The sequence below is a fragment of the Pristis pectinata genome, chromosome 3 (assembly GCF_009764475.1).
Source record: "Pristis pectinata isolate sPriPec2 chromosome 3, sPriPec2.1.pri, whole genome shotgun sequence".
Classification (NCBI taxonomy): Eukaryota; Metazoa; Chordata; class Chondrichthyes; order Rhinopristiformes; family Pristidae; genus Pristis; species Pristis pectinata.
Genome location: NC_067407.1, coordinates 18,918,038 through 18,944,502, shown reverse-complemented (window position 1 = coordinate 18,944,502; position 26,465 = coordinate 18,918,038). Strand labels below are relative to the sequence as shown.

Here is a 26,465-nt window from a genome sequence, read left to right as displayed (position 1 = left end):
CACAGACTCAAGATGTTAACTGTTTCCCTTACCACAGATGCTGCATGACTTACTGAGTTTTTTCAGTGTTTTCTGTTTTCTTTGTTTTAACTGAACATGTTACAGGGATTTTTTTTCAACTGCCTTTGAACTAGAGATGGCTATTGCAGCTACAACTTTTAACAGTGGCTCTTACTCAATGGCAACAATTGTTCCTGTGGCAAGTTCAAACTATATCATCTATGTCATACCTTATTGACCATATATATATGGTACCTGGTGGCCTTTGGGGTCTTTAGGCTGGTGATGTTTACCTCAAGATAATTGAAACAATATGCTGAAAACACATATTCTAGATAATAACATGCATTTTTCCTCAAACATTAACTTCTACAGTGTTCTGTTCAGTTTAATGTATAGAAATTTTCACTATGTGCATGGGAACTGTAAACCAAAAGTCTTTTTCCAAAAATTCAGAATGTTACACTGAGGTTCAGAATAAATTACAGACTAGAATACATTTTGGAACTCACCAAAATGATCTTTAACTGAAGGTAAGTGAGACATGAATACATTCTGACTTTTTGATTGAACACTGCTTTCCTTTAAGTAGCTGAATATTGAACACTTGTTTTTAAATTTTTCAGGGTCAGCTAAATCCAAATGTTCCCAACTGTAAAAATGCCTCTTACCTGTAATGAATTTCTGCCATTTTTGGTCAATGTTGTAACGCACACAGCCACTCCCAGAAGGGAATATTATACTTTGATCATCAAAATATAAAACATTATTGACAACAGAGCCTTGAAACCCAAAAATATGATGGGCCTGGAGCAGTGGAGTTGTCATAGTGGACTGTCAAATGGATCTTTCTCTTTAAATATTGTTTTCTTTAGTTATACTTTTTGGCATTGATCATTCAAGTAAACTACATATTCACATCCCTAACACACTTTGTCCTTCTTCTCTCTGCCATACACTCTTGCTTCCTCCATTCTTTACACAAACTTTCTCAATAAACTGTCACTTTTAGTTACATACTCTTTACCTCACCAAATATCATTCACTCTTGTGCTGTACTCCTTTTTCACATAACCTCTCATATATTTCCTACCTGTCATAAACTCTCTACATTATCTCCACTTCTTTCTAGCAAATCTGTCTCATTTTAATGACCTCTATGTCTAAAATTTAGTGTGCTCTCACAAATACCCTTGCCCACAAGAGTGCACCCTCAATGCCCTCTAACTCGCTCTCTCTTTATCTCTAGTGCTCAGCAACTTCAGTGCATTCTATCACACTCCCTCTGCCCGTCTCCAGCAGTCGTTTTTTTTACACTCTCCTTGTTTCTTTGCTACTTTCTTGCCTGTTGTATTCAATCACACCCCCTGCCTGTATCCCAATCTGTTATATTTTTTATCACCCCTCTCTCTCCCTCTCTGAATACCTTTCTTCTTGCCCTCCCTCTCGCTTTATTTATGTAGCAACCTCTTTTCTCTAAATATCCTTATATCACACTTTCCCACTCCTTTATCGCTATTACTCTCTCTTCGTCCCTTCACTCTTTCTATTTCTAACACTATCACTCTCAATGAAGCTTTTTTTGCTACATCTCTCTCTACATCAATATCTCTGACTGTCTCACTCTCCTCTACTTCTATCACACTCACTTTCTCCCTCTATGGCACTCTCTCTCCACCTGTCACTGTCGATCTGTCTTTAGCTCTCTATCTCTCTACCACACTCCCCCGTTCCCCCTCTTTCCTTCTATAGGACGCTGCTTCCCTGCTCTTGTAAATAACGCCGTTGCCATGGACACTGGCCGGAAGCCCTGTCTCCGTCGCAACCCCACCGGAAACGGCCTGCCGCAGCTCGCCCGGAACTCTGGGAATTGTAATTCAGATGTCTGAGGCTGCGGCTTGCGAATGGTTTGCGAAGTGGCGGAAGTGCAATGGTGTAAGACGCGTCGTTTTTATTTCAGCCAGTCATTGCTACGCGCTGACTGTTCCATTAGTGACCATCAGATGGCAGGAAAGCTCTTGTAGTTTCATCAGTTTGCATGCTGCTTCTTATGGTATTGGTTAGAGGTTAGGCCTTGCTGCCAGCTCCAGACTGGTGAGAAGTCTGAAAGACCAAATGCCAACTGATAAACAAAAATGCTTCTGAAGCAGACTGGATCCCTGCTAAAGTTCAAAAGCAAGGAGTAATTTAAATCTGAAATTCATAATCTCATCTCCCATATCTGGCAAGAGAAGGGCATGCCAGAGGACATCGGAAACACCATAATCCTACAATCTTAAAGAAAGGAGACAACTCCAATTGCAATAACTACAGAAAGGTCTCCCTGCTGCCTGCCACAGGAAAAGTTGTCACTTGGATCCTCCTCAACTGTCCCCACCCAGGGGCCAAAGAGCTGCTCCCTGAATGACAGTTGCTCTTTCACAGATCAGACAAAGGATCCTGGACCTGACATGTTAACTGTTTCTCTTTCCACAGATGTTGCATGACCTGCTGACTGTTTCCAGCAATTTCCGGTTTACATGGGATTTCCAGTATCTGCAATTTTTTGAATTTAATTCCCCGAATTGCAGGATGGGTACCATCCATCAAGATACACGATGGGCATAACCTTCACCTGCAAGAGAAATGCAGGGAACAGCAACAGCCACTATACGTTGCCTGTTTTCACCTAAAAAAAACATTGACTGCAGATCAAGAGGGACTGTGGTGAATTCTTCTCAAATTTGGCTGTCTGCAGGAATTAATCTCCATCTTCATCAGCTACATGATGGCATACAAGTCATGATCTTAACCAATGGTCCATAACAAGACCTAATCTCAATGTAGACCGAAGTCAAGCAAAATTGTGTCATCCCCTCAAAACTTTTCTCAATCTTTCTCACTGCAGTGAAAGGTTGTCAACATGTAATATCAATTCTGTTTCTTTCTCCACAGACATTAATATACTGAGTATTTCCAACATTTTTTTATTTTTATTACATAAGTATTGTAATTAGAAAAGTGCATTAGAGGCAAACTATTCTGCAGTGACTCGCTCACCCCCTGACTCTCCAAAATTTATCCATCACTCGCAATTCAAGGGTGTGATGGAATTCTTTCCATTTGCTTGGATGAGTGAAACTTCAAGAATACTTGACACCATCTAGAACGAAACAGCACTCTTTACTGATACCTCAAGCACCAGCTTAAACATTCACACCCTCCACCGTATGAGCACCATACCCACACAGCATCCCATCTCTAAAATGCACTGTAGTAGCTCAGACTGATAAATGGCAGATATTATACCTGCCACAGTAACACGGTAATGCCAGGCAATAACCACCTTGTATAAATGTGGGTCTAACCACCTACCCTTGACATTGAATGGCATTACCACTGCTGAGTTCCCTACCTTTAACATCCTTGAGGTCATAATCGATCAGAAACTCAACTGCAACAGCCACATTAAGAACATAGTTACAAGAGAAGGTTAGAAGCTGGGTGTCCTGTGGAGCATAACTCACTTCCTGATGTTGCATCCATATTGCTGCTCAACCAAGTGGTTTGAGGTTATAGAGTTATACAATATTGAAACAAACCAATTATCCCACCATATCCATGTCCACCAGTGGGCACCCATCTGTATTAATTGCATCTTAATTCAGAGTCAACCACATTGCAGTGGGTCTGAAGTGATATATTTGGCATATTGGATAAGGACAGCAGATATCCTTCCCTAAGTGACATTAATGAACCAATAAGTTAGAACCAAATTGATAGCCTGGTTAATGCAATTCCTAATAGATTTATTGAATTAATTGAATTAACTGAATTTAAATACCCCCATCACCCCTGGTGGGATTAGAACCCCTTTTCCTAGATCACCAGTCCCAATCTCTGGAATAATGCTCTAGAAACATGACCAGTACCTAGAACAATTAAAGCTCATTGAAACTTGAACTACCACATGTTTCATCTCCCCTCAGATGCTTCCTAATCCTGCTGAATATGTCCAACTTTTTTTTGGTGCTTCTGGCAAAAAGAATATTTTGATTTTGTACTGCTGCTTTCTGACAGGAATATCAAAAGCAGATTTCTTTTCAAAAAAGCTCTATTTACAATATGGACATTTCCATCAGAATATGTACAAAATTTAAATTAAAACAAAACAATCCTTGTCCGGGATTCACACCAGTCCCTCCAGCACCGACCAGGGCTGGAAGGCCTCCAGAGAGCCAGCAGGCATCGTGTGCTCTTTCTCCAGGGACATCTAGACATGGAGAGGAGCAGGCAGTTGTGTAACCTGAAACACCACCGAGCTGTGTATTCCTTTCTGTGACACGAGTTTGTTTACAGTAGCTGTTTTATAAACTGTATGATTGGGGTGCGAGTGGATGGAGTCAGTGCAAGAAAATCATTGAGAAAAACAATGCAGAATTTAACACTGAACCAAAATGGCTACAAAAGCAATAACTAAATCAAGAATAGAAAATTTCTCAACAGACATAAGCACTAGGAACACAAGAGCGATGGTTAGGGAATGATGAAGAATCTATTAACACTCCATCCAAATCCAGGAAGACTGACAAGGTAAGGAAAGGTTAGCTCGCGTATGCATTTTAAATATTACCAATTACAGGCTGATCCTAGGTTATGAATCCCGATTTATGGTCACCCCTGCATATAAACAGGCTCCCATAATATTATTAAATTCAAAAGTCCAACATATGTTCATTCCTACAAACGGCAGAACTAGTTTCCCCTCTCCACTTCTGGTTTATTGTTCTTGCTTATCAGTCTTATTTGCTTTTGATGCCATTCATTACAATACCGTGGAGGTACAGTTACCACATCAAGTGATTTTTATGTATTTTCTGACTCATGGACAAAATTGACTTATGGACTTCTATAAAAAGGAACCCATTTGTTACCTCAGGATGGCCTGTACTATTAATGACTAGGCTTAAGGAACTAAAATTCTACTCCTTTTCCTATGCTCTCGGAACCTTGGAATGAAAGCAAGTTTCCTGAAGCATCACTCTCTCAGTGGAAGCTCCTCAGAAAAGAAGGGATTACAGTTCCCTAGTAGTCATCAAATGAATCTGTCTGCATCTGAATATAGATTTAAGGTTTAGCTTGTTGCACAGAAAAAAAATACACACAATGAGAAAACACCCAAGGAAGAGTAGATAGTTGTCATGAGGCAGCAGGAGGAGAAGCAATGCAAGAAGAAAGGAAATGTTTTACCTTTCATCAAAAACAAAATAGCAAATTAACAATAAGGAGTCATTTGGTGAGATCAGGAACAAAAAAAAGACATAGGGGACAAACAAGATTACCAGTCTCGTAAAGGAAGTTAATGATCTGTAAGGGATGGAGAAGTGGCTTCACGGGACGCTGTGTTCTAATTTTACAGTTTTTTCAGACTTATGGTCCTGCAGGGTTTTTTTTCCATTTCCCCTATTTTGCTGCTTTCTATCCCTGTGTGGGCCTGTTGTGCCCTTTTAGTGTGTTGGTGAGCTGTGTTTTCTTTGTTTTAATTTTCATTTAATATCTTACAGATTCATATCTCATATTGTACATTTACAAACCTGCAATTTTCTGCACAACTTCCATAATCGATGAGTTGTGTTCTTGGCAGATTGTTCACTATTTCCTCAGACCTTTCATTTTCAAATGCACATCAGTACCCAAAATTTCGTCTCCTACCTCACATCATTGGGCCGAAGGGCCTGTATCACTCTATAACTACCTCCACATGCATCCTCAAGCGCTACCTAAGACATCTTTCATGATCATTTCTATTAACTTCCCTCATTACTGTAAATACTTAGATGAGATCATCTCTTAACCTTCCCTGTGCCATTTTGCCTTTCGAGCCCTTTGTGGCTTAACTCCATATACTTATAACTATTTCATATTCCTTAATGACGTTAATTAATCTATCAAATTTTAGTTTTAAAATGAACAGTTGGCTCAGCATCAACCACAATTTGCAGAAGAGTTCCAAACTTCCACTGCAGTTTGTATTTCCTCATAAGTTTCTCTTAATAAACTGAAAACTGATTTATTCGCGCAGAGTATCTTCTAAATTCCAGGAAATACATTGCTTTGTAGCAATTTAACCTCTGAATCCAGGTATCATTTGAGTATGTGTGTGCTGCATTCATTCCAAAAAGCAATATGTTCTTTCTAAAAGGCATGGTGCCAAGAACTGAATACAATATAATTACATGGATAAATATCATTAAGCCTCAGGTGATAGACGGCAACAATTTTCAAGTTGTGACCTGAAATTTCCCAGAAAAGTCTATCAGCTCTGCATTGAAATGAAATCACTGAACTAGCTAACTTGGCATACGTATATTCAGCAGGCAACATTGCAGACAGTTGCTGCTCCATTGCTGGACGTCATAAGCCATTTACCTCCTTGCCTGCAGGTTCATTATTCTTTTGGAAGCATGCATTTGAGTACAGATCCCAAACTTCCTCATAGTTGGTCACCATTGTTACTCAGATAGAGCTCACGGAGTCCAGCAACTTCCAGCAATTTTTCCCATGGAACATAGACCAAACATGCAAGCTCAAAAGCTCTAATTGAATGAAGAACAACAACTGCAAGGCAGAAGCAGGCATCAGCTAACATTTCATAAAATTAAAAATATTTAATTTTCATATTCTGTTGTAGCCATTGTAATATGTAATAAAGTTAAATTTTTCAGATAGACCATAAGTTCAGCCAGGCATTTGGGGAGGGGGGTATGGGATGATGATCTGTGCTGCAGGCAGAATATTTTTGGGATTTACAATCAGAAGACCCTGCACAGATTAGGGCCTGACCTTTCAGATCAGAGCCTGCTTCATTCAACAAGTTCATGGAGGAGTTTGACAGGCATGAACATGGCTCAGGCAATTCTGGCTTATTGATTTTCATCCTGTGATCTTTTATTTTAAACTTGTGACGCAAGCACCAATGCTATCAAGATCAAATAGATTCAAGGCCATTTGGAGAAAGGCCAATAAAGTTTGAAAAACTCGCAAACCACTCAAACTAGTTTTACCAGAGCTAGATTGCAATAGTGATCACTGCTGGGCAAAATCAGACCTGATGGAAAACTCTCTGTGCTCTTTTGAACTTGAACCCCTTAGTACCAGAGGCTTAGATAGGGCAGAATTTGTTAGGTGCATCCAGGACAGTCTCTTGACACGGTATGTAGATAGTCCAACCAGGGAAGCGTATTGGTATTGGTTTATTATTGTCACTTCTACCGAGGTACAGTGAAAAGCTTGTCTTACAAACCGATCATACAGGTCAATTCATTACACCGTGCAGTTACATTGAGTTAGTACAAAGCGCATTGATGTAGTATGGGTAAAAACAATAACAGTATAAAGTGTCACAGCTACAGAGAAAGTGCAGTGCAATAAGGTGCAAGGTCACAACAAGGTAGATCATGAAGTCATAGTCCATCTCATTGTATAAAGATAGTCTTATCACAGTGGGGCAGAAGCTGTCAAGTCTGGTGGTATGTGCCCTCAGGCAGCTGTATCTTCTACCCGATGGAAGAGGGGAGAAGAGAGAATGTCCCAGGTGGGTGGGGTCTTTGATTATGATGGCTGCTTCACCAAGACAACGAGAGGTAAAGACAGAGTCCAAGGAGGGGAGGCTGGTGTCCATGATGTGCTGGGCTGTGTCCACAGCTCTCTGCGGTTTCTTGCGGTCCTGGGCAGAGCAGTTGCCATACCAAGCCATACTAGACCTTCATGATACAGCACTTTGGGAATATTGATAACTCCATAAATTTTCAGCTAGTTATGGATAAGACTGGATCTTGGGGCAAAGTGCTAAATCAAGGGAGGGCTCATTTCAACAGCACTAAGCAGGAGCTAGGGAGAATAGACTGGGAGCAACTATTATTGGTTAAGGCCACATCTAACATGTGGGATCGTTTGAAGACTAGCTGGTCAAAATTCAGGACCAACATGTTCCTGTAAGGAGGAAAGAAAAGGATGGCAATGTTTGGGAACCTTGGACAAACAGAGATGTTGCAAATTTAGTCAAAATGTGAAGGGAAGCATATGTAAAGTTGAGGAAGTTGAAATTGGACAGGGCCTTTGAGGATTATAAAGGAAGGAGGAAAACTTACAAAAGGAAATCAGGAGACACAAAAGGGGTCATGAAATTTCTTTGATGAGTAGGATTAAAGAGAATCCCAAGGCATTTTAAGATATATGTTAAGAACAAGAGGATAATAAGGAGAGGGTAGGACCACCCAAGGACAACAGAGGGAATTTATACCTGGAACTAGAGTGTGAGTGAGGTATTAAGTGAGTAATTTGCTTCAGTATTCACCAAGGACATGGAGGATAGTGAGATCAGGGAGGAATATGCTTATATTATATGGGACATTGATGCCAAGGAGGAGGAGGTGTTGGTTCTCTTATTAAAATGGATAAGGCCCCAGGCAGTGGTGGAGGGATGTTATTCTGATTGGAGGTCTGTGACCTGTAGTGTTCTCGCAAGGATCAGTGCTGGGACCTCTGTTGTTTGTGATATATAAATGATTTGGATAAAAATGTAGGTGGGCTGATAAGTTTGCAGATGACACACAAGATTGGATAGTGAAGAACATTGTTAAGGGAGTCAGCTGGATAGAGACCAGTTATAAATGTGGGTGGAGGAATGGCGGATGAAGTTTAATCCAGATAAGTGTGAGATGTTGAACTTTGTGAGGTCAAATGCAAGAGGAAAGTACACAGTAAATGGCAAGACCCTTAAGAGCACTTATGTACAGATAGATCTTGGGGTGCAAGTTCATAGCTCTCTGAAAGTTGCAACACAAGTAGATAGGTTGGTAAAGAAGACATATAGTGTACTTGACTTCATCAGTCAGGGTGTTGAGTATAAAAATCAGCAAGTCATGTTGCAACTGTATAAAATTTTGGTTAGTGGTGGCTGAGGGGCAACCTGAAGTCTATAAAATTATGAGAGGCATAGGCAAGGGATATAGAGTCTTTTTCCCCAGGGTGGAAGTGTCAAATAATGCCGGGAGCCAGAGCAGCAGAGGGGAGGAGCTAGCAGCATTTTATTTAAAGTTGTGATTGGCTAAGTGTACAGCAACTTAGCCAATAAAAGGAATGTCGGGTAAGTGGAGAGGCCATTGTGAGAGTGGACCAGTGGGAATCTGAGGCTTTGATGAGGAGGCACAGGTGAGTAGCAGGTAAGAACAGGTAAGTTTTTTTTATAGTAGTTAAATAAAAATACACCAAATTATGACTAATTAAGGTAGGGATGCAGGATCAGGTGACATGTTGTAGCTGCATGATGTGGGGTTGGTGGACCCAACTGTGGTTCCTGGTGACCACATCTGCAGCAAGTGTTGGTTGCTTGAGGAACTCAAGCTCAAAGCTGACAACCTGGAATCTGAGCTTCAAACACAGCGATGCATCAGGGAGAGGGAGAGTTACCTGGACGCTGTGTTTCAGGAGGCAGTCACACCCATTAGATTAACTACTTCAAATTTGGCCTGTGGTCAGGGACAAGAAGGTGTGACTGTGAGTGAGGTGTGTAGGGGGATCGAAGAGGTAGTGCTGGAGGAGCCTCAACCCTTGAGCTTGTCCAACAGGTCTGAGATTCTTGCTCCCTGTGGGGATGAGAGTGGGCATTGTAGAAAGGATGAGCAACTGAACCGTGGCACTGTGGTTCAGGGAGCCATTTAAGGGGGGGGGGGGGGAAGAGAAGTGTTGTAATTCAGGATAGTATAGTCAGGGGAATAGACACATTCCCTGTCTCAAGGCTTGAGAGTCCCAAAGGCCGTGTTGCCTGTCTGGTGCCTGGGTTCAGGACATCTCATCTGACCTGCAAAAGAATTTGGACTGGGAGGGGAAAGATCCAGTTGTCGTGGTCCATGTGGGTACCAACGATGTAAGTAAAACAAGGAAAGAGGTTCTGCTGAGGGAATTTGAGCAGCTAGGGCCCAAATTAAAAAGCAGAACCAAAAAGGTAATAATCCCTGGGTCAATAACATCAGAGAGTTAAATGCGTGGCTCAAAGACTAGTGTGGGAGAAGTGGGTTTGAATTTGTGGCACATTGGCACCAGTATTGGGAAGGAGGGAGCTGTTCCAATGGGACGGCTCCACCTGAACCACGCTAGGACCAGGGTCCTGGCAAATCGCATAACTTGGGCTGCAGATAGGGCTTTAAACTAAATAGTAGGGGGGTGGGATCAACAGATTGGAAAATTATGGATAAAAGTAAAAGGGAAGGAGAGTGCAGGAGAGGTTACTGAAGTCTCCAGAATAAAGAATAAGACAAATTTTAGAAAAGGGACAAGAATTCAACTTCAGGCAACATGGAGACAAATTTGAGAAGAAGGGTGGTGAATACAGGACCAAGGGTGTTATATTTGAATACACACAGTATACAAAATAAGGTAGATGAGCTTATAGTGCAGTTAGAAATTGGCAGGTATGACAGTGTGGGCATCAGCTGTGGTTGAAAGAAGATCACAACTGGGAGGTAAACATCCAAGGATACACATCCTATTGAAAAGACAGGCAGGGGGGCAGAGGGGGTGGGGTGGCTCTGTTGATAAAAAATGAAATTAAATCCTTAGCAAGAAGTGACATGGGATCAGAAGATGCAGAATCCTTGTGGGTAGAGTTAAGAAACTGCAAGGGTAAAAAGACCCTGATGGGAGTTGTATACAAGCCTCTGAATAGTAGCCAGGATGTGGGGTACAAATTACAACAGGAGGTAGGAAAGGCATGTAAAAAGGGGCAATGTTATGGTGATCATGGGGATTTCAATATGCAAGTAGATTGGGAAAATCAGGTTGTACTGGATCCCTAGAGAAGGAATTTGTAGAATGTCTACGAGATGGCTTTTGAGAGCAGCTTGTGGTTGAGCCCACTAGGGAAAAGGCAATTCTGGATTTGGTATTAGTGCAATGAACCAGATTTCATTAGGGAGCTTAAGGTAAAGCAACCCTTGGGAGGCAATGATCATAATATGATAGAATTCACCCTGCAGCTTGAGAGGGAGAAGCTGAAATTGAATGTATCTGTATTACAGTTGAGTAAAGGTAACTAGAGGCATGAGAGAGGAGCTGGCTAAAGTTGATTGGGAGGGGACCCGAGCAGGGATGATGGTAGAGCAGCAATGACAGGAGTTTCTGGGAGTAATTTGGAAGATGCAGGATCGGTTCATCCCAAAAGAAGCAGCAGTATCTAAAGATGGATGAGGCAACCATGGCTGATAAGGGAAGTCAAAGACAGCATAAAAGCAAAAGAGGGGACATCCAATATTGCAAAAATGAGTGGGAAGCCAGAGGATTGGGAAGCTTTTAAAAAACAACAAAAGACAGCTAAAAAAAAGCAATAAGAGGGGAAAAAGATGAAATATGAAGGTAAGCTAGCCAATAATATAAGAGGATACCAAAAGTTTCTTCAGATATATAAAGAGTAAAAGAGAGGAAAGAGTGGATATTGGACTGCTGGGAAATGACCCTGGAGAGGTATTAATGGGGAAGAAAGAAATAGCAGGTGAATGAACTGAATAAGTATTTTGCGTCAGACTTCACTGTGGAAGATACCAGCAACACGCCAGAAATTTGAGAGTCAGGGGGCAGAAGTGAGTGTCATGACTATTACTAAGGAGAGGTGCTTGGGAAGCTGAAAGGTCTGAAGGTAGATAAGTCACCTGGACTGGATGGACTCTACCCCAGGGTTCTGAAAGAGGTTGCTGAAGAGATTGCGGAGGCATTAATGATCTTTCAAGAATCACTAGATTCAGGAATGGTTCCAGAGGACTGGAAAATCACACATTCACTCCACTCTTTAAGAAGGTAGGGAGGCAAAATACAGGAAATTATAGGCCAGTTAGCCTGACCTCAGTGGTTGGTAAGATATAGAGTCCATTATTAAGGATGAGGTTTCGGGGTACTTGGAAGCACATGATAAAATAGGCCAAAGTCAGCATGGTTTCCTTAAGGGGAAATCTTGCCTGACAAATCTGTTGGAATTCTTTGAGGAACTAACAGGCAGAATAGACAAAGGAGAGTCAGTGGATGTTGTTCACTTAGATTTTCAGATGGCCTTTGAGGTGCTGCACATGAGGCTGCTAAATAAGATAGGAGCCCATGGTATTATAGGAAAGGTACTAGCATGGATAGAAGATTGGCTGACTGGCAGAAATTAATGAGTGGGAGTAAAGGGGGCCTTTTTTTGGTTGGCTGCCAATGACTAGTAGTGTTCCACAGGGGTCTGTCTGTGTTGGGTCCGCTACTTTTCATGTTATACATTAATGATCTGGATGATGGAATTGATGGCTTTGTGGCCAAGTTTGCAGATGATACAAAGATAGGTGGAGGGGCAGGTGGTGTTGAGGAAGCAGGGAGTCTACAGAAGGACTTGGACAGGTTGGGAGAATGGGCAAAGAAGTGGCAGATGGAATACAGCATAGGGAAGTGTACGGTCATGCACTTTGGTAGAAGGAATAACGATGTAGACTATTTTCTAAACGGGGAGTGAATTCAAAAATTGGAGGTGCAAAGGGACTTGGGAGTCCTAGTGCAGGATTCCCTAAAGGAGAACTTGCAGGTTGAGTCAGTAACAAAGGTGGCAAATGCAATGCTAACATTCATTCTGTGAGGACCAGAATATAAAAGCAAGGATGTAATGCTGAGGCTTTATATAATGTTGGTTAGACCACATTTGGAGTATTGTGAGCAGTATTAGGCCCATCTCTCAGGAAGGATGTGCTGGCATTGGAAAGGGTCCAAGGTTGTTTACCAGATGATCCTGGGATGAAAGGGTTAATGTATGAGGCGCATTTGATGGCTCCAGGCCTGCACTCACTGGAGTTTAGATGGATTTTGGAAATTTGGGGGGGGGGGGGGTGGTGGTGCAGTGGGATCTCATTGGAACCTACTGAATATTGAAAGGCCTGGATATGTTTCCAGTAGTGGGAGTCTAGAACCAGAAGGCACAGACTCAGCATAGAAGTTTACAACAGATGAGGAGGAATTTCTTCAGCTGGAGGGTGGTGAATCTCTGGAATTCATTGCCACAGATGGCTGTGGAGGTTGATAGGTTCTAGATTAGTAATGGCACTGAAGGTTACAGGGAGAAAGCAGGAGAATGGCATTGAGGGGGGGAAAAAAAAATAAATCAGCCATGATTGACTGGCAGAGCAGACCCAATGGGCCAAACAGCCTAATTCTGCTCATATGTCTTATGGTCTCAAATACTAGATGGCATAGTGTTAAGATTGGGGAAAAAAAGGCAGGGGGGGGGGTGGGGGGGGGGAGGAGAAAGATACTCAAAAGGATGATTTGAGGCATTTTAAAAAAATTAACAAGTGGTAAATGGCTGGAATCACAACCAGGGATAGTGGTGGAAGCAGATGCAATAGCAATATTTGAGGCATTTGGATAGGTACATGAACAGACAGGGAATGGAGGAAGTTAGACCATGTGCAAGCAGAAGGGAGTGATTCAGATTGGCATCATGGTTAGCACATACATTACAGGCCAAATGACATGTTTTATGTCTGCTGTAGGGAGAGCCAACCACAACAATATGGCAACTGCAAGCTTGAGTAATAGGTGCAAGGTTATGGTAAAGGGCCAGTTTTAGACCATTGTTCTTTGTGTGAAATATCATTGTATTGCATTTTACCTAATTTCACAAATTCAGGAAGATAAGTGGATATTAGGACCATATGTAACTTGCATATGTGCACTGAAAGAGCACAAACTTCAATTTCTAGGCAATAGTATTTAAAAAACACTTGCTGGTCCATGAGGATACCAATTTTGTTTAGGAGACAGACAATTTATTGTATTACTATTTTGTAAATAAACTCCGTTAAACCAGAATTTCTCATGGGCATATTTATTCCAAACTCCCTCACTTATTTCCTTTGTTTTGCTGAAGCACCCTCCCCTGGATTATTCCACCTTGCCAATGCAATCTCCATTCTCAAACATCTCCCTCTTAGTGCTTTCTGATCTAATCCTTGTTACTGTACAGCCTGTCACCTAGTCATAAGTTGAAGACAGCTGAAAGGGACATCCAGCTGTAAAGAGAATATTAAAAATTATAAATGATTTTTTAAAAAATCATTAGATACGTTTTATATACACAGTTTAAAAATAGCATCTAATATATCACTTAATTTCAGGTACAGTAGTCCCTGTCACTTTGGACCAAAATGTGCACAATCCAGTTAAGTGTTGCTGAAAGCCAACATTGTGTATAATAAAGAGTATCCATCATTAATATCAAATGCAAGAGTGCAGATGAACTGCCATGCTGTCAGTCTGTTGTAATCCATCTACCCTGAGCAAAAAGTGATATGTTCAACTACAGACTTGACGGGGCCTTGCTCTAGTGTTCAAGTACCTTAGCAATCAAGGCCAAGATACACTGTACAAATCGTTGATTGGGTTGGTCTAAGGAATGTCACTCTCCAGCAAGCAATTAGGGAAGAGGGTGGAGGAAAATTAGCAATTAGAAACCAGTAAATACTTAGATTGCAAAGTAGTACTCTGAATCACTTCATTGTTTAAGCTTCAGTGGACAGAGCTATAACTTCACCAGGGGCTATGGCATTACTTCACAGCTGCCAATTTAAGCTGATCATGCTATTTAACCTGGCTTCAGGAACTCTGACATTACCATCAGTTGAGCATAAAGTTAAAATCAAAAGGACATGTAATAATTGCTTATAATTCTTTACAGCACATTCTGATATACAAAATCATGGGTGATAACTAAATGCCTTCCTGACCTTCAAAAGGCAGGATTCATCAGCTCACTGTAGAATCTTGGCAGGCTAGTTATCTTTCTGTAACCATAAACAATCCATAAGCAAACAAGGATAAGGTTTTTAAATTGGCTCAAGTTTTTGTTTGTTGGGACACGACTCATGAAGTCCTTATTTCATGTGATACTTTGATACCAAGCCAATGATTGATCCAGATCTAACATATTATTTGCAATAGAGACTTATGTTTGTCCAATCCCCACAAGGAGAGCTATCAGAAATGCCAAGTTTCCACACAGGTACATAATGAATATGAACAACATGGGGTTCACCTGTTGAAAACAAAAAAAAAATTAATTCTTCCAAAAGCAGATAGTTAACAGTATTTTTACATTAAGAATTGGTGAGCATTCTCAGGAATTATGGTTCAATAATTACCATGTTAAATTTCAAAAGACTTCCAATTACTCACTCATCTGGTAAATTAGTCAGTTATGCAGCCAGGAAAACCCCACATTCAAAGCTATCAATGGAGTTGGCCAATCTCAATTTAGACAAATATTATATCAACCAACTGGCCTCAGCAGTTCTGGACTGGAAGGGGGCAAAACTGGAGAAAGAGGTTCAACCCCCCCCCCCACACCCCAGAAAGTGTACATTTGTGAAAATGGCCAGATTCAGCTCCTGTGTGATGCACATTGTTAAATAACTTTTCTTCTTCCCAGCCCCTTTAAAATCAGAAAAAACAATGTATTTTAAGATGCAGAATCAGAGACTGGTTACAGCACAGGAGGAAGTTCAGTTATGTACGGGCTCCACAGAAGAGGGAATCAAGCTGGTTCCATTCCCTTTCCTAAACTCCTACAGGTTATTTCTTTCAGATACTGAACCAACTCCACTGCTGAATGTTACAGATGAATCTTCCATGACCACTGACAGTGGAAACAAAAAACTCTTCATATCTCCTCAACCTCTTGTATTCCAAGTATAAACAACCCCAGTTTAATCCACAAGTCCCTCATCCTCAAGAATCTTTGAAAAATCTCATCTATACCCTCTCCAAAACCTTTACTCTTTCCTAGTGTGGTGCACTGAATTGGACACAATAATCCAGTAATGGTTACACTAATGATTTGATACTTTTCCATGCATTTATATTTTATGAAACTCAAGATCCCAAATGCTTTAAGAATAATACCTTCAAGTGTATACATACTGATGTGAACATTTTTTAATTGTGTCCTCTAGTTTATGTTGCTTCCACTCATTCTTACCAAAATATGCATAAAGAGTGTGCTTGAATATTTGAGAAAAATCAACAATTGTTTGGATAACTGTTCAAATCAAGAAAACTCTTCTATCTAAAGCATTTTTCGGGATATTTTGCACAAAATGTTTTACAACCTGCAAATTGGCCTTGGGCAGGTTTTAATTTGTTTATGGTCTCCAAAACCAAGCATCTCTTCTGTGAAGATTGCTAACCTACATATTGCCAGTTTTGAATTTTAATTCCTAATGAAATATTCCTAATGAAATATAGGTAAGAAGTAGTTAAAAAAATTACCACTTTCTTCTTGGTATTGCACATAGCTAAAAACAAGAGACAAAAATTCAAAGTTAGTTTGCATCACATTTTCTCTGCATTCAATTATCAGATTTAATAATTTGAGGAAAAAAGAAACAAATCCTAAACTATTCCTTACCTTCTCTTTTAAAACAGCAAGTCAGGATAAACAGCAAATGGACAAGCATTTCCCATCCAATAAATCCACCTAAGACCTTTACTGGCCACTTATTGGGTGCTACAATTTATTAGTAAAGGCCTAGGAATAGTGTTGCCACTAAAAGGAGGAACAAAAACACTAGATTGTTGCTATTTCATGGAAGTTGAGCTTTTTCAACAACAATTGCTAAAATTTTAGTAAACCCCACTTGAACTTAGGTATTTAAACCTTGACAGAACAAAAAATTTCTAGGATTTTTCTCCATCCATTGACAAAACACCAGCAGAAATCTAGTTTAACATTGCTACTCATCCAAGCTTTTCCCCCCCACCCAATCTTCTGCTGAATTATTGTAGCCAATTGGGAGAGTTATATTCCCTCTTGCACTAAATCACTGGCATCAAAAAATACTGTTAAAGGCAGCACAAATCCATTTATCACAACCATGTCTAAACATGAATTCATACAGAACTCTGATAAAATTAAAAGGCTGAGAGTTTGAAGACACAGAGATACTCATTTCAATCCTTAAAATTTACAACTACTCATATTTTACATGTTAAGCAGTTACATACCTGCAAGCGGGCCTGATCGCAAAAGCCAATGCACTGTGAAAATATTTGAAAATCCATCGCCTGTAAAAATAAAATGAAAACTAGAGATTGACCTTACTTCCATCATGATGAACACTTTTGGATTAAAAAGCTGGAATAAAGAGCTGCATCTTTACTTCAAAGGGACTCCATATACATTTTGATTTCATGTAATACTTCTGAAGAACCCCTCAAGAATCTGTCTCATCACATTATCCCCAATGGTATTGTCCAACAAGGTAAATTCAATTTCTCCTGCCCATGACTGAGTCACACTATTTGACAAACAGAAGGTATTCAAGCCTCCTCATTCTCTGCTCTTGCAATAAGTTGAGGAAAAGTTGTTTGGTCAGTTGCTCTTTTCTGCCATCTGCATCTCCATTACAAAGGAATCAGATATTCCTACATTTATGTCATGTTTCCATTGGGGCTCAAAGCCAAATCTAGAAATGTACCCCAGGTACACCAGTTTTATGGTTATGGCATGGCAAACTGAAGCCAAGAAAGTTACCAGGATGGTATTCAAGGTGCTGGGGAAAACATCTTTCTTTCAAAACCCTAACCTTTCAGATGTTCAAAGATCATTTATGGGCAGCACAATGGCACACATTATAGAACTACTGCCTCACAGTGCCAGAAACCCAGTTTCAATCCAGACCTTGGGTGCTGTCTGCATGGAGTTTGCACATTCTCCCTTGACTGTGTGGGTTTCCTCTCATTTCAAAGATTATGGGAGTTGGTTGGTTAATTGGCTACTGTAAATTGCCTCTAGTGTACAAGGGAGTGGTAGAATCTGAGGGTAGGAGTTGATGAGAGTATGTGGAGAATAAAAAAGGGAATGTCTGATTAGTGTAATAAGTTGTTAATGGTCAGCGTTGCTTCAGTGGGCTGAAGGCCCCATTTCCATGCTCCTCTCTCAATGACTCCAACACTTGCAGCCTGTGCTGGGATCCTCAAAACTTAACTGATTGTCAGGACAATAGATGAGCATTTTAATCAAATACTTGGAGTAAATTTGGGCAGGGCTCAGAATTAGCCAAACTACTGGAAAATGATTGATTTTTATTCCTAATCTATCACATGTTGCTGGGCTTCATGGCAATGTAGTTAAAGTTGTGGTCAATTTACAGGAAATATCCAGAGGTTATGATAAGGCAAAAACAAATGAATATTTAGTTTTAAACTAAATCAGGACAGCAGCATCTTGAACCATCAATATAAATTAGAGGGGAAGTTGAAATTGGACACTAGAAGAGCTCCTTTGCTTCCTTCAGAGTCTAGAGAAGAAAGTAATCATTGTGCTCAATAATGTGCCTTAGCTCTTGTTCATAATCACATTTAGCTGTTATATCAGAATTTGGAGGATCAAGTTATTTTTTGTTGACTTCAAACTCTTAATTTCCCCCCCCCCCCCCCAAAGAGACCAAGTGTCACAACACAGTTTGATGAGGTAGAATGCTAGTGCCTGAACATTAGAATACAGAGGTAAAGAAAAACAGGTATCAAGAGCATCATTCCAAGACATTTAAATTTCTGATGTCAGTGACATGCCAGCAGTGCTAGATTTGGACTCCCAGACCTTGAGCCGCTGTCATGTCAGGTGGTTCCGAGACAGATAAAAGGCCCACCAGGTCAGAACCTTAAACAGATCAGCATAATGGTCTGGAAAAATATTGGAAAATGGACTGCAATACTGATGATATATGGACAGCCAATTTGCCTTTAAATGCAAGGGCATCAGTCCAACATGCAACTGTTCACCATAAAATCTCTCACCCCAGCTCTGATCTGTACAGCAATCAAAGCTGGCTAGCTTGAGGGCTGGGCTTGCTATTTGTCATAGCCAACAGAGAGGGTGTGCTTGTCTCTCACCATTCAGGATCTGGAAATCCCTACTTGGAGAATGACTGAAAGAGGCACGTTTCTACTTTGTTTACAGTTAAGAGGGATGGTGCTGCTCTTCACTGACTGCAAGAACCTGAACATTGGTTCGTTCTCAGATTGGGTTGTGAACTAAGACTTCTTGGACCGGTCTTATGCAAGAAGGGCCGGTTTCCCATTGAAATCATGATAGGGGTAGTGGTTAGTGTGATGCTATTACAGCGCCAGCGACCCAGGTTCGATTCCAGCCGCTGTCTGCAAGGAGTTTGTACGTTCTCCCTGTGTCTGCACGGGTTTCCTCCGGGTGCTCCGGTTTCCTCCCACATTCCAAAGACGTACGGGTTAGGAAGTTGTGGGCATGCTATGTTGGCACTGGAAGTATGGTGACACTTGCTGGCTGCCCCCAGAACATTCCACGCAAAGACTCATTTCACTGTTTTTCTGTGTACATGTGACTATAAAGATATCTTAAAAATAAGGGAAGTCCTGTTCAGTACAGGACTGTTTATAACCAAGAGCATCAGCAGAACTGTCGCATTTCCCCAATGGGAATTGTAACCCCAGAGGTGACTCACAACAAGCTCAGAAAAACAGCAGATGCTCAGGCATTGGTTCTCGGCCTTCAAAAACTCAAAGCATCAGACGAGTCAAATCAACATGAAAAGTAACCACACTGATATCTCTAATTGGAGGCCAAATACTGAAACTGCAGTTAAAATAGTAAAATCAACAAAATACTGCTCACGGCCTCCAGAAATTCAGCAAGTTAATGTTATGGTTACTGACCATGCAATGCAGAGCACCACCTTTTAAACTGGTGGAAATGCACACCCTCTTAGACCAACTGAAGATTCTCAAATGTTACCAGAATTAGACTGCCTGGTCTTTAAATACCTAACAGATACCTAGAGAATGATCATTGTCAGAACAAGCCCAGGATTCAAACAAAAACATCACCCAACATTAAGAGCTGCCAAAAATGCTGTTGAACTGACCTCTTGTGATCTGGTGGAGGACGAAAGATGGCAACAGTAGGTTGGATCAGGGCAAGCCCCATTACAACACATCCCAGTATGGGGTGAGACTGAGCACCCTACAAAAGAGAAAAAAAAACATGCAGAAAAAAGCAGTGAAAAATAAATTTAATGAAGCAAGGTGATATTTTAATCCAAGGAGGATTAAGTTGATTGCTCAAAAATGAGAACATGTTCCATATTCTCCACTTATTACCAAACAGACCAAAATGGAAGTGAATTTTGCTGGAAGTGTCAGTTGCCTATCTGATTAACTACTCTCAATCCTTTCTCCCCTTTGGTATGTAACTAGTTTGTTATCTATTCTGCTACCCAACCTCAAACTCCAGGTACTTCAACACTGGTCATCAGTTAATCCAGGTGGATCCCTTTTAAAGCCATTCCAGAGGTCACCACACATCAACACCAGGAGAGTCCCAGACATAAATAGGCAGGGCTTAAAAAGAACAAGGCCATTACCAAGATGGAGCCACATCTCCAGTCAGAAATAAATTACTATAGAGGCAGACTTGCATCCTAACACCCCAACACCATTCAGCCATTTACAAGTCATAAGGCAAAAACATGATGGAATACTTATCACTTGCTTGAAGAATGCAGTTACAAAACACTGACATCATTCAGGACAATGCAGCCCACTAGGCTAGCACCCCGTCCACCACCCTAAACATTCATTGCTCCACCATCACACTGGGCACTGCAGTTATTCATCTCGCTTACTTTGATGGCACCCAAACTTGCAACTTCTACTGCCAAGGTCAAGGGCAGCAGGAGAATGTGTACATCACTTAAAATTTCCTGATGTACACCATCCTGGTTCACTGGGGCCAAATCCTGGAACTCCCTTCCTATTGCAGAATGAGAATACCTTTACTAAGAGTTACAGTGATTCAAGGCAGTGGTTCACCACCACCCTCATGGAGAAATATTGGTACTGCTATTGACACCCATATTCCAAAACAGAAGTGGCAAGCATTGGAAGGGACCAATGGAAACAAAATCAGTAAACCAATTCCTCAGAACTAGAAATGGAAAATAAAAACCCCAATCCCAGGATATAAAAATGCTGTAAAACAAAACTCTGTGCATCAACAGCATCCGTGGAAAGAAACAGTTGACATTTCAGGTCATGGATCCTTCAGGGGATGACATGTCTTTGACCTGAAACATCAACCGTTTCTACAGATGCCACCTGATGCATTGAGCTTTTGTAGCCATTTCCTCAGAAATGGCCACCACTTGTGGGAGGACTGAACTATTACAATACACAGATGGCCAATTCAAGATACATAACTGGTGACAAAGAGGTGGTGGAGGGGCAGGTGGTGCTGAGGAAGCAGGAAGTCTGCAGGAGGACTCGGACAGGTTGGAAGAATGGGTAAAGTGGCAGATGGAATACAGCGTAGGGAAGTGTATGGTCATGCACTTTGTTAGAAGGAATAAAGGCGTAGACTATTTTCTAAATGGGGAGAGAATTCAGATATTGGAGTTGCAAAAGGACTTGGGAGTCCTAGTGCAAGATTCCCTAAAGGTCAACTTACAGGTGGAGTTGGTATTAAGGAAGGCAAATGCAATATTAGCATTCATTTAGAGAAGACTAGAATATAAAAGCAAGGATATAATGCCAAGGATTTACAAGGCATTGGTCAGACCACATTTGGAGTATCGTGAGCAGTTTTGGGCCCCATATCTAAGAATGGATGTGCTGGCTTTGAAGGGTCCAGTTTATGAGAATCATCCTGGGATGAAAGGATTAACACATGAGGAACCGAAGGGCCTGTTTTGTGCTGTATGGTTTAACATTTGATGGCTTAGGGGCCTGTGACCAAGGGAGCTTAGAGGGATAGTTTTTTTTGGGGTGGGGGGGGGTCTCTCATTGCGACCTACTGAATATTGAAAGGCCTGGATAGTGTGGACATGGAGAGGATGTTTCCAGTAATGAGAAGGTTCTTGATTAGTAAGCATGTCAAAAGGTTATGGGGTGAAGACAAGAGAATGGTGTTGAGAGGGAAAAATAAAAATCAGACATGATCGAATGGCAGAGCAAATTCGATGGGCAGAATGGCCTAATTCTGCTCTTATGTCTTATGACCTTATTATAACAAATGAGGCTGAAATTAAATTTCAAGAACTGTGTCACAATAAATAAGACAAATTATGACTGAGGAAGTGTGCATATTGCAAAATATTTAGAGGAAATTACTCTGAAAGTTTAACTGAACATTTGATTTTAGGGCTGAAAAATTACCCAAAGAGGGAATGTTATATGCACAAGAATGATTAAATCATTTGAAACAACTAGATCACTCATTTTTAAAAGATTTAAACTTACATAACTCCAACCTTTCACCTGGACGAATGCCAGCACAAAGCCAATTATTGTCAGGACAACAGTCAGCATCATCAGAGGCCAGTGCAACTAATTAAAAAGAAAACCTTTATTGCTACATTACCTTTACATGCAAGGTATGCTTATAATCCAAATCTCACAGAAGCATGCAAGATTACTGATTTGCTAATTTTAAAAAAATGAAACTCAGGTCAGAAAGCATTTGCAGAGAGAAACTAAGTTAAACACATCAAGTTGCTGACCTTTCATCAGCACCAAAAGTCAAATCAACTAAAAATATGTATTACTAACTGCTATACCCAGCCTTGCTCAGGTTATTATGATCTCAATCATGTTTGCATTATTTCCATGCAGTCAGGTTTTATAACACTCCATGCAAATGAAATAAAATCCAACTTATTCCATGATAAACAATATTAGTAACTTTAGTTAAACAGAATTTTACCCCCCTAATTATATTATTCACACTGAAAATAAATGTATAAAAAATTACATTTAATATGGTTCTAAGTATTTATATACCTATGCACAACATGCAAATTTACTTGATTTCAAAGTTGAAGTGCTTCAGAAAATACTGTACATTTCTTTTTGAATCTGGTGTAAAATATATATATAGATTTTCTCCTACTCTAGAGCAACCAACACGTACCATGGGGGGGGGGGGGGGGGGGGGGGGCACGCGGGGGAGGAATTGAGCTTTGAGATTAAGGCCAGCAACTTTTAATGACTGTCCTTGCTCATAAGGAAACAAAGTTGAACAGAGAACTGAAGTCATTTTGAATTGAAAAGGTAGATCAGCTGGGCATAATTCATTTCACCACCAGCCCCCCCCCCCACCCCCAAACAACATTACCAGTCATTGTTGCAGTAACTTTTGAACTGATAATCTTGTGCTATTGCAAAGGAATGGTGGATCCAGATTCCAAGTAACATAATTGAAGTTCCTTCTTTTTGTTCAAGATTATGTGATGGCACATCAGATGGTGGCAGTTTTAAACTTTAACAGAAAAACATGATGTCTATCACACTGTTAATAGACTTATATTGTACAGGTTGACCAGGAAGCTTTGGAAGAAAATCTTTATTCATGGTCTGTACTGTTTATGGTGCTAAAATTACTTTCATGCAATGATTGGTAATTTGAAGAATGCTGACAGTATATTGGGGAAAACAGCTTGCATCACATGAATCGCTTGCCAGTTCTTGCCCCACAACTTCCCCTCACCTCTTTATACAGGCTATCACTCCTCTACTCTCAGTCCAGATGAAGGGACTTGATGGCTGCTTTGAGCCATTATACACTCATCCCTGAGATTAGGTTTACAATCTTTTCCTTTGCCATTCCCCAACCAATGTTACATGGAGTCTCCATACTTGTCAAATTTAAAGGGAGTTTAGAAGCCAATGTGCAATTTAGCCCCTTGTCAAATGTTGAAGTAATCCCTGATCATGCAGAGGCCAGGGCAATCATGTTTTGTCTTCAAACTTTTAGGCAATAGTAGATTAAGGAAAGATTTTCCTGTTCCCCAGAATCAACCAATAAAATGATTCTTTGCTCATTGTAAACAGCCTCTAATAGTATCCAACACATTTCTTTAGTATCTCACTAAACCTGGTTATTTCTCTCAGATACATTTGTCTAACTGGTTTAAACCATAGTTGGAACTCCATACACAAATTTAGTTTCTCTTTGTGGTTCAGGTAGATTGAAGTACTTAGGTCAGGTGCACAAAAGATATTTAGTACCTCAAAAAGATAGATCTGGAAAACAAAAAAAAAATCAATCAATTTTCAAATGAGGAAAATTTAAAATTAGACCCCCTGAGCTATGGAGGGTTTTCTGCAGGGGTTTGAGAAAAACAGTGTAGTGTACATCCTTGTGCCAAATCTAATATGTACACAAATATTGCAGATTTCCAGGTTGTTTCATTCTTGAACTATGCACAGATGTTCCATTTTACTGTATACCTTTAGATTAATTTCCACAGATCCTGTCCAACTTGCTGCGCATTTCTAGCATTTTGTATTTTTTGTCCAGAATCCACAGCATTCCACTTCTCTATCAATGATCAACCAATTTCAGAATCAAAAAAAAGACACCCATCCTTCAGAAAGACAGAAGCACCCTTTCAAAAAAAAATCCTGAAGTTATTAAAAAGCCTTAATTGCAAAGATGTTAGCAATGGAACATGGTAAATATAGCAGAGTAAAATAATACTTTTATTCTGAAGTCAGAAAACCTATACATCATACCTGAAACCAACAGTCCTTGCCAAAAATCTTCCTTGTACTTCCAATACACTTAAAATATTGAGGAATCATTGTACCAATACTTCCAGTTGTCATCCAGGCTATTAACATCAGTGCACCTTTGAATACAAATGGAATATAATGATAATGAAAGCCTTTTCATTTTATTACCAAGACTTTGGATCTTCCTACTTCTGGGTTCAGTTTCCCCAATTCAACCCAAGAGAGAAGGCTGGTATGCTCCCTTGACTAGAAATTATGGCGGCAAGAAAATAGTTCCTGTTGTTACCATCTAAGACAGGTGTCAGTTACAAAAGTGTAATCATTTAGATCTTCTGGCAGAGGATTGAAAGTATTTTGTGATTTGTTCTGACTTTTGGCTTGAGTGTGAAATAAACTTGAAAATAACAATGTCAACAACTTCATAGGATCAAAGCATGGAAGCAGGCCCTCCACCCTATGAAGTCCATGAAGACAACCAGGCACCCATTCACAATCCAACACTAAATAGTGGGCAATTTACCAACCCACACATCTTTTGGATTCAGGAAGAAACAGGAGTACCAATACAGTCAGAGGGAGAACAAGCAAACTCCACACAGACAGCACTGGTGGTCAGGATTGAACCTGGGTTGGAGGAGTTTTCAGGCAGCAGCTCTATTGGCTACACACCTCTGGGCTGCTACCAAGTAGAAATATAGCATCTGCTAGGATCCATTTCAGATGTGAAATCTTGCTCTGGGCAGACAGCAATGGATTCTTCATCCGACGTTCTTCAGGCTTTTAAAGCTGAAGCTCAAAATTCACATGTGCCCCAATTCACATGTTACTCCAGGGTTAGTATCCAGTAGGATGATCCACAGACTGTCACTCTGGTTTCACAACCAAAAATAATACCACATTAAGTCAAAGGTGAACAGGCATCTTCTGCCTGGAGCAAGTGGGCTTCAGTACAGGCCATAAACTGAATCAAGCAATGTAAACTGTAGCACATTTACTTTTCAGAGAGCCACACAAATGCTGAATTAGAGATAAATAATCCTTATTTATTTCTTGACAGGATGTGAACATTATTGGCAAGGCCAGCATTTATTGTACATCTCCATTGGGTCCCCAGTCAACTAGATTACTGGGTCTGTTGTCACATGTAGGCCAGACCAGGCAAGGACAGCAGATTTTCTCCTCTGAAGTATTAGATGGAATATTACAACAATCTAGAAGTATCATGGCTATGTCACTGAAGTTTTTAAACAAAATCCAGAAATTTAAAAGATTAAGTTATTTGGATTTAAATTCTCCAAATCCCACACTAGGGTTTGAATTTGCTTCTCTAATTCAATGTTGCAGAACTCTACCTGCTAGTCCAGTAACTAAACCACTGCACCTCTCACCCACACTGGATGCATGTCAAAATACCAAATGGCAAAAAACATAAGTAGCACTGAAAAGAATATAACATTAGACAATCTGGGGAAAACAATGATTAGTAAAGTGTTGATATTTAGTGGTGAAACTGAGTAGCTGTCACATCTCTTACCATGAGTCTTAATAAGGACAGGTTTGTCATTGTTCCCAGAGGCCAACTGTACAACTGCAACATTTACTTTCTCTGTTGATATGAATGGAGGATCTTGATGCTTGTTTATTTGTCCTGAAATATGAAATAGGTTTAAATGCATGGTAGAAATAGACAATACATAATGACACCCTAAAGTATGCATTAGTTTTTATGATCAATAACAGTTTTGCCATTGCAAGTACAATATTTCTCCACCATTTGAGGTACTGAACTATTCCATTTCCTCCATCCCACAATCTTGTAACTATATTGGCTTGATTTCATTCCTTTCTGTTCCCATGCAAATGGCTCTAATCTC

At 40.4% G+C, this 26,465-nt stretch overlaps 2 protein-coding genes across 2 annotated transcripts in view; both read right to left on the bottom strand.

Annotated features, from left to right (window-relative positions):
- cfap57 (cilia and flagella associated protein 57) overlaps window positions 1–1,389 on the bottom strand; it is a 54,599-nt gene extending 53,210 nt beyond the window's left edge. Inside the window, exon 1 of the mRNA XM_052011106.1 lies at window positions 672–1,389. Coding sequence (XP_051867066.1) covers window positions 672–828 — 157 coding nt within the window. The 5' untranslated portion in view covers window positions 829–1,389. The remainder of the gene's footprint in view (window positions 1–671) is intronic.
- A 5,830-nt stretch (window positions 1,390–7,219) lies between these two features.
- Window positions 7,220–26,465, bottom strand: part of zgc:163022 (putative ferric-chelate reductase 1) — a 38,128-nt gene continuing 18,882 nt past the window's right edge. The window contains exons 9-16 of the mRNA XM_052013071.1: window positions 26,126–26,239; window positions 24,592–24,707; window positions 22,318–22,404; window positions 19,947–20,044; window positions 17,053–17,112; window positions 16,457–16,594; window positions 16,318–16,343; window positions 7,220–15,085 (exon numbers count right to left, since the gene is read on the bottom strand). Coding sequence (XP_051869031.1) covers window positions 16,546–16,594; window positions 17,053–17,112; window positions 19,947–20,044; window positions 22,318–22,404; window positions 24,592–24,707; window positions 26,126–26,239 — 524 coding nt within the window. The 3' untranslated portion in view covers window positions 7,220–15,085; window positions 16,318–16,343; window positions 16,457–16,545. The remainder of the gene's footprint in view (window positions 15,086–16,317; window positions 16,344–16,456; window positions 16,595–17,052; window positions 17,113–19,946; window positions 20,045–22,317; window positions 22,405–24,591; window positions 24,708–26,125; window positions 26,240–26,465) is intronic.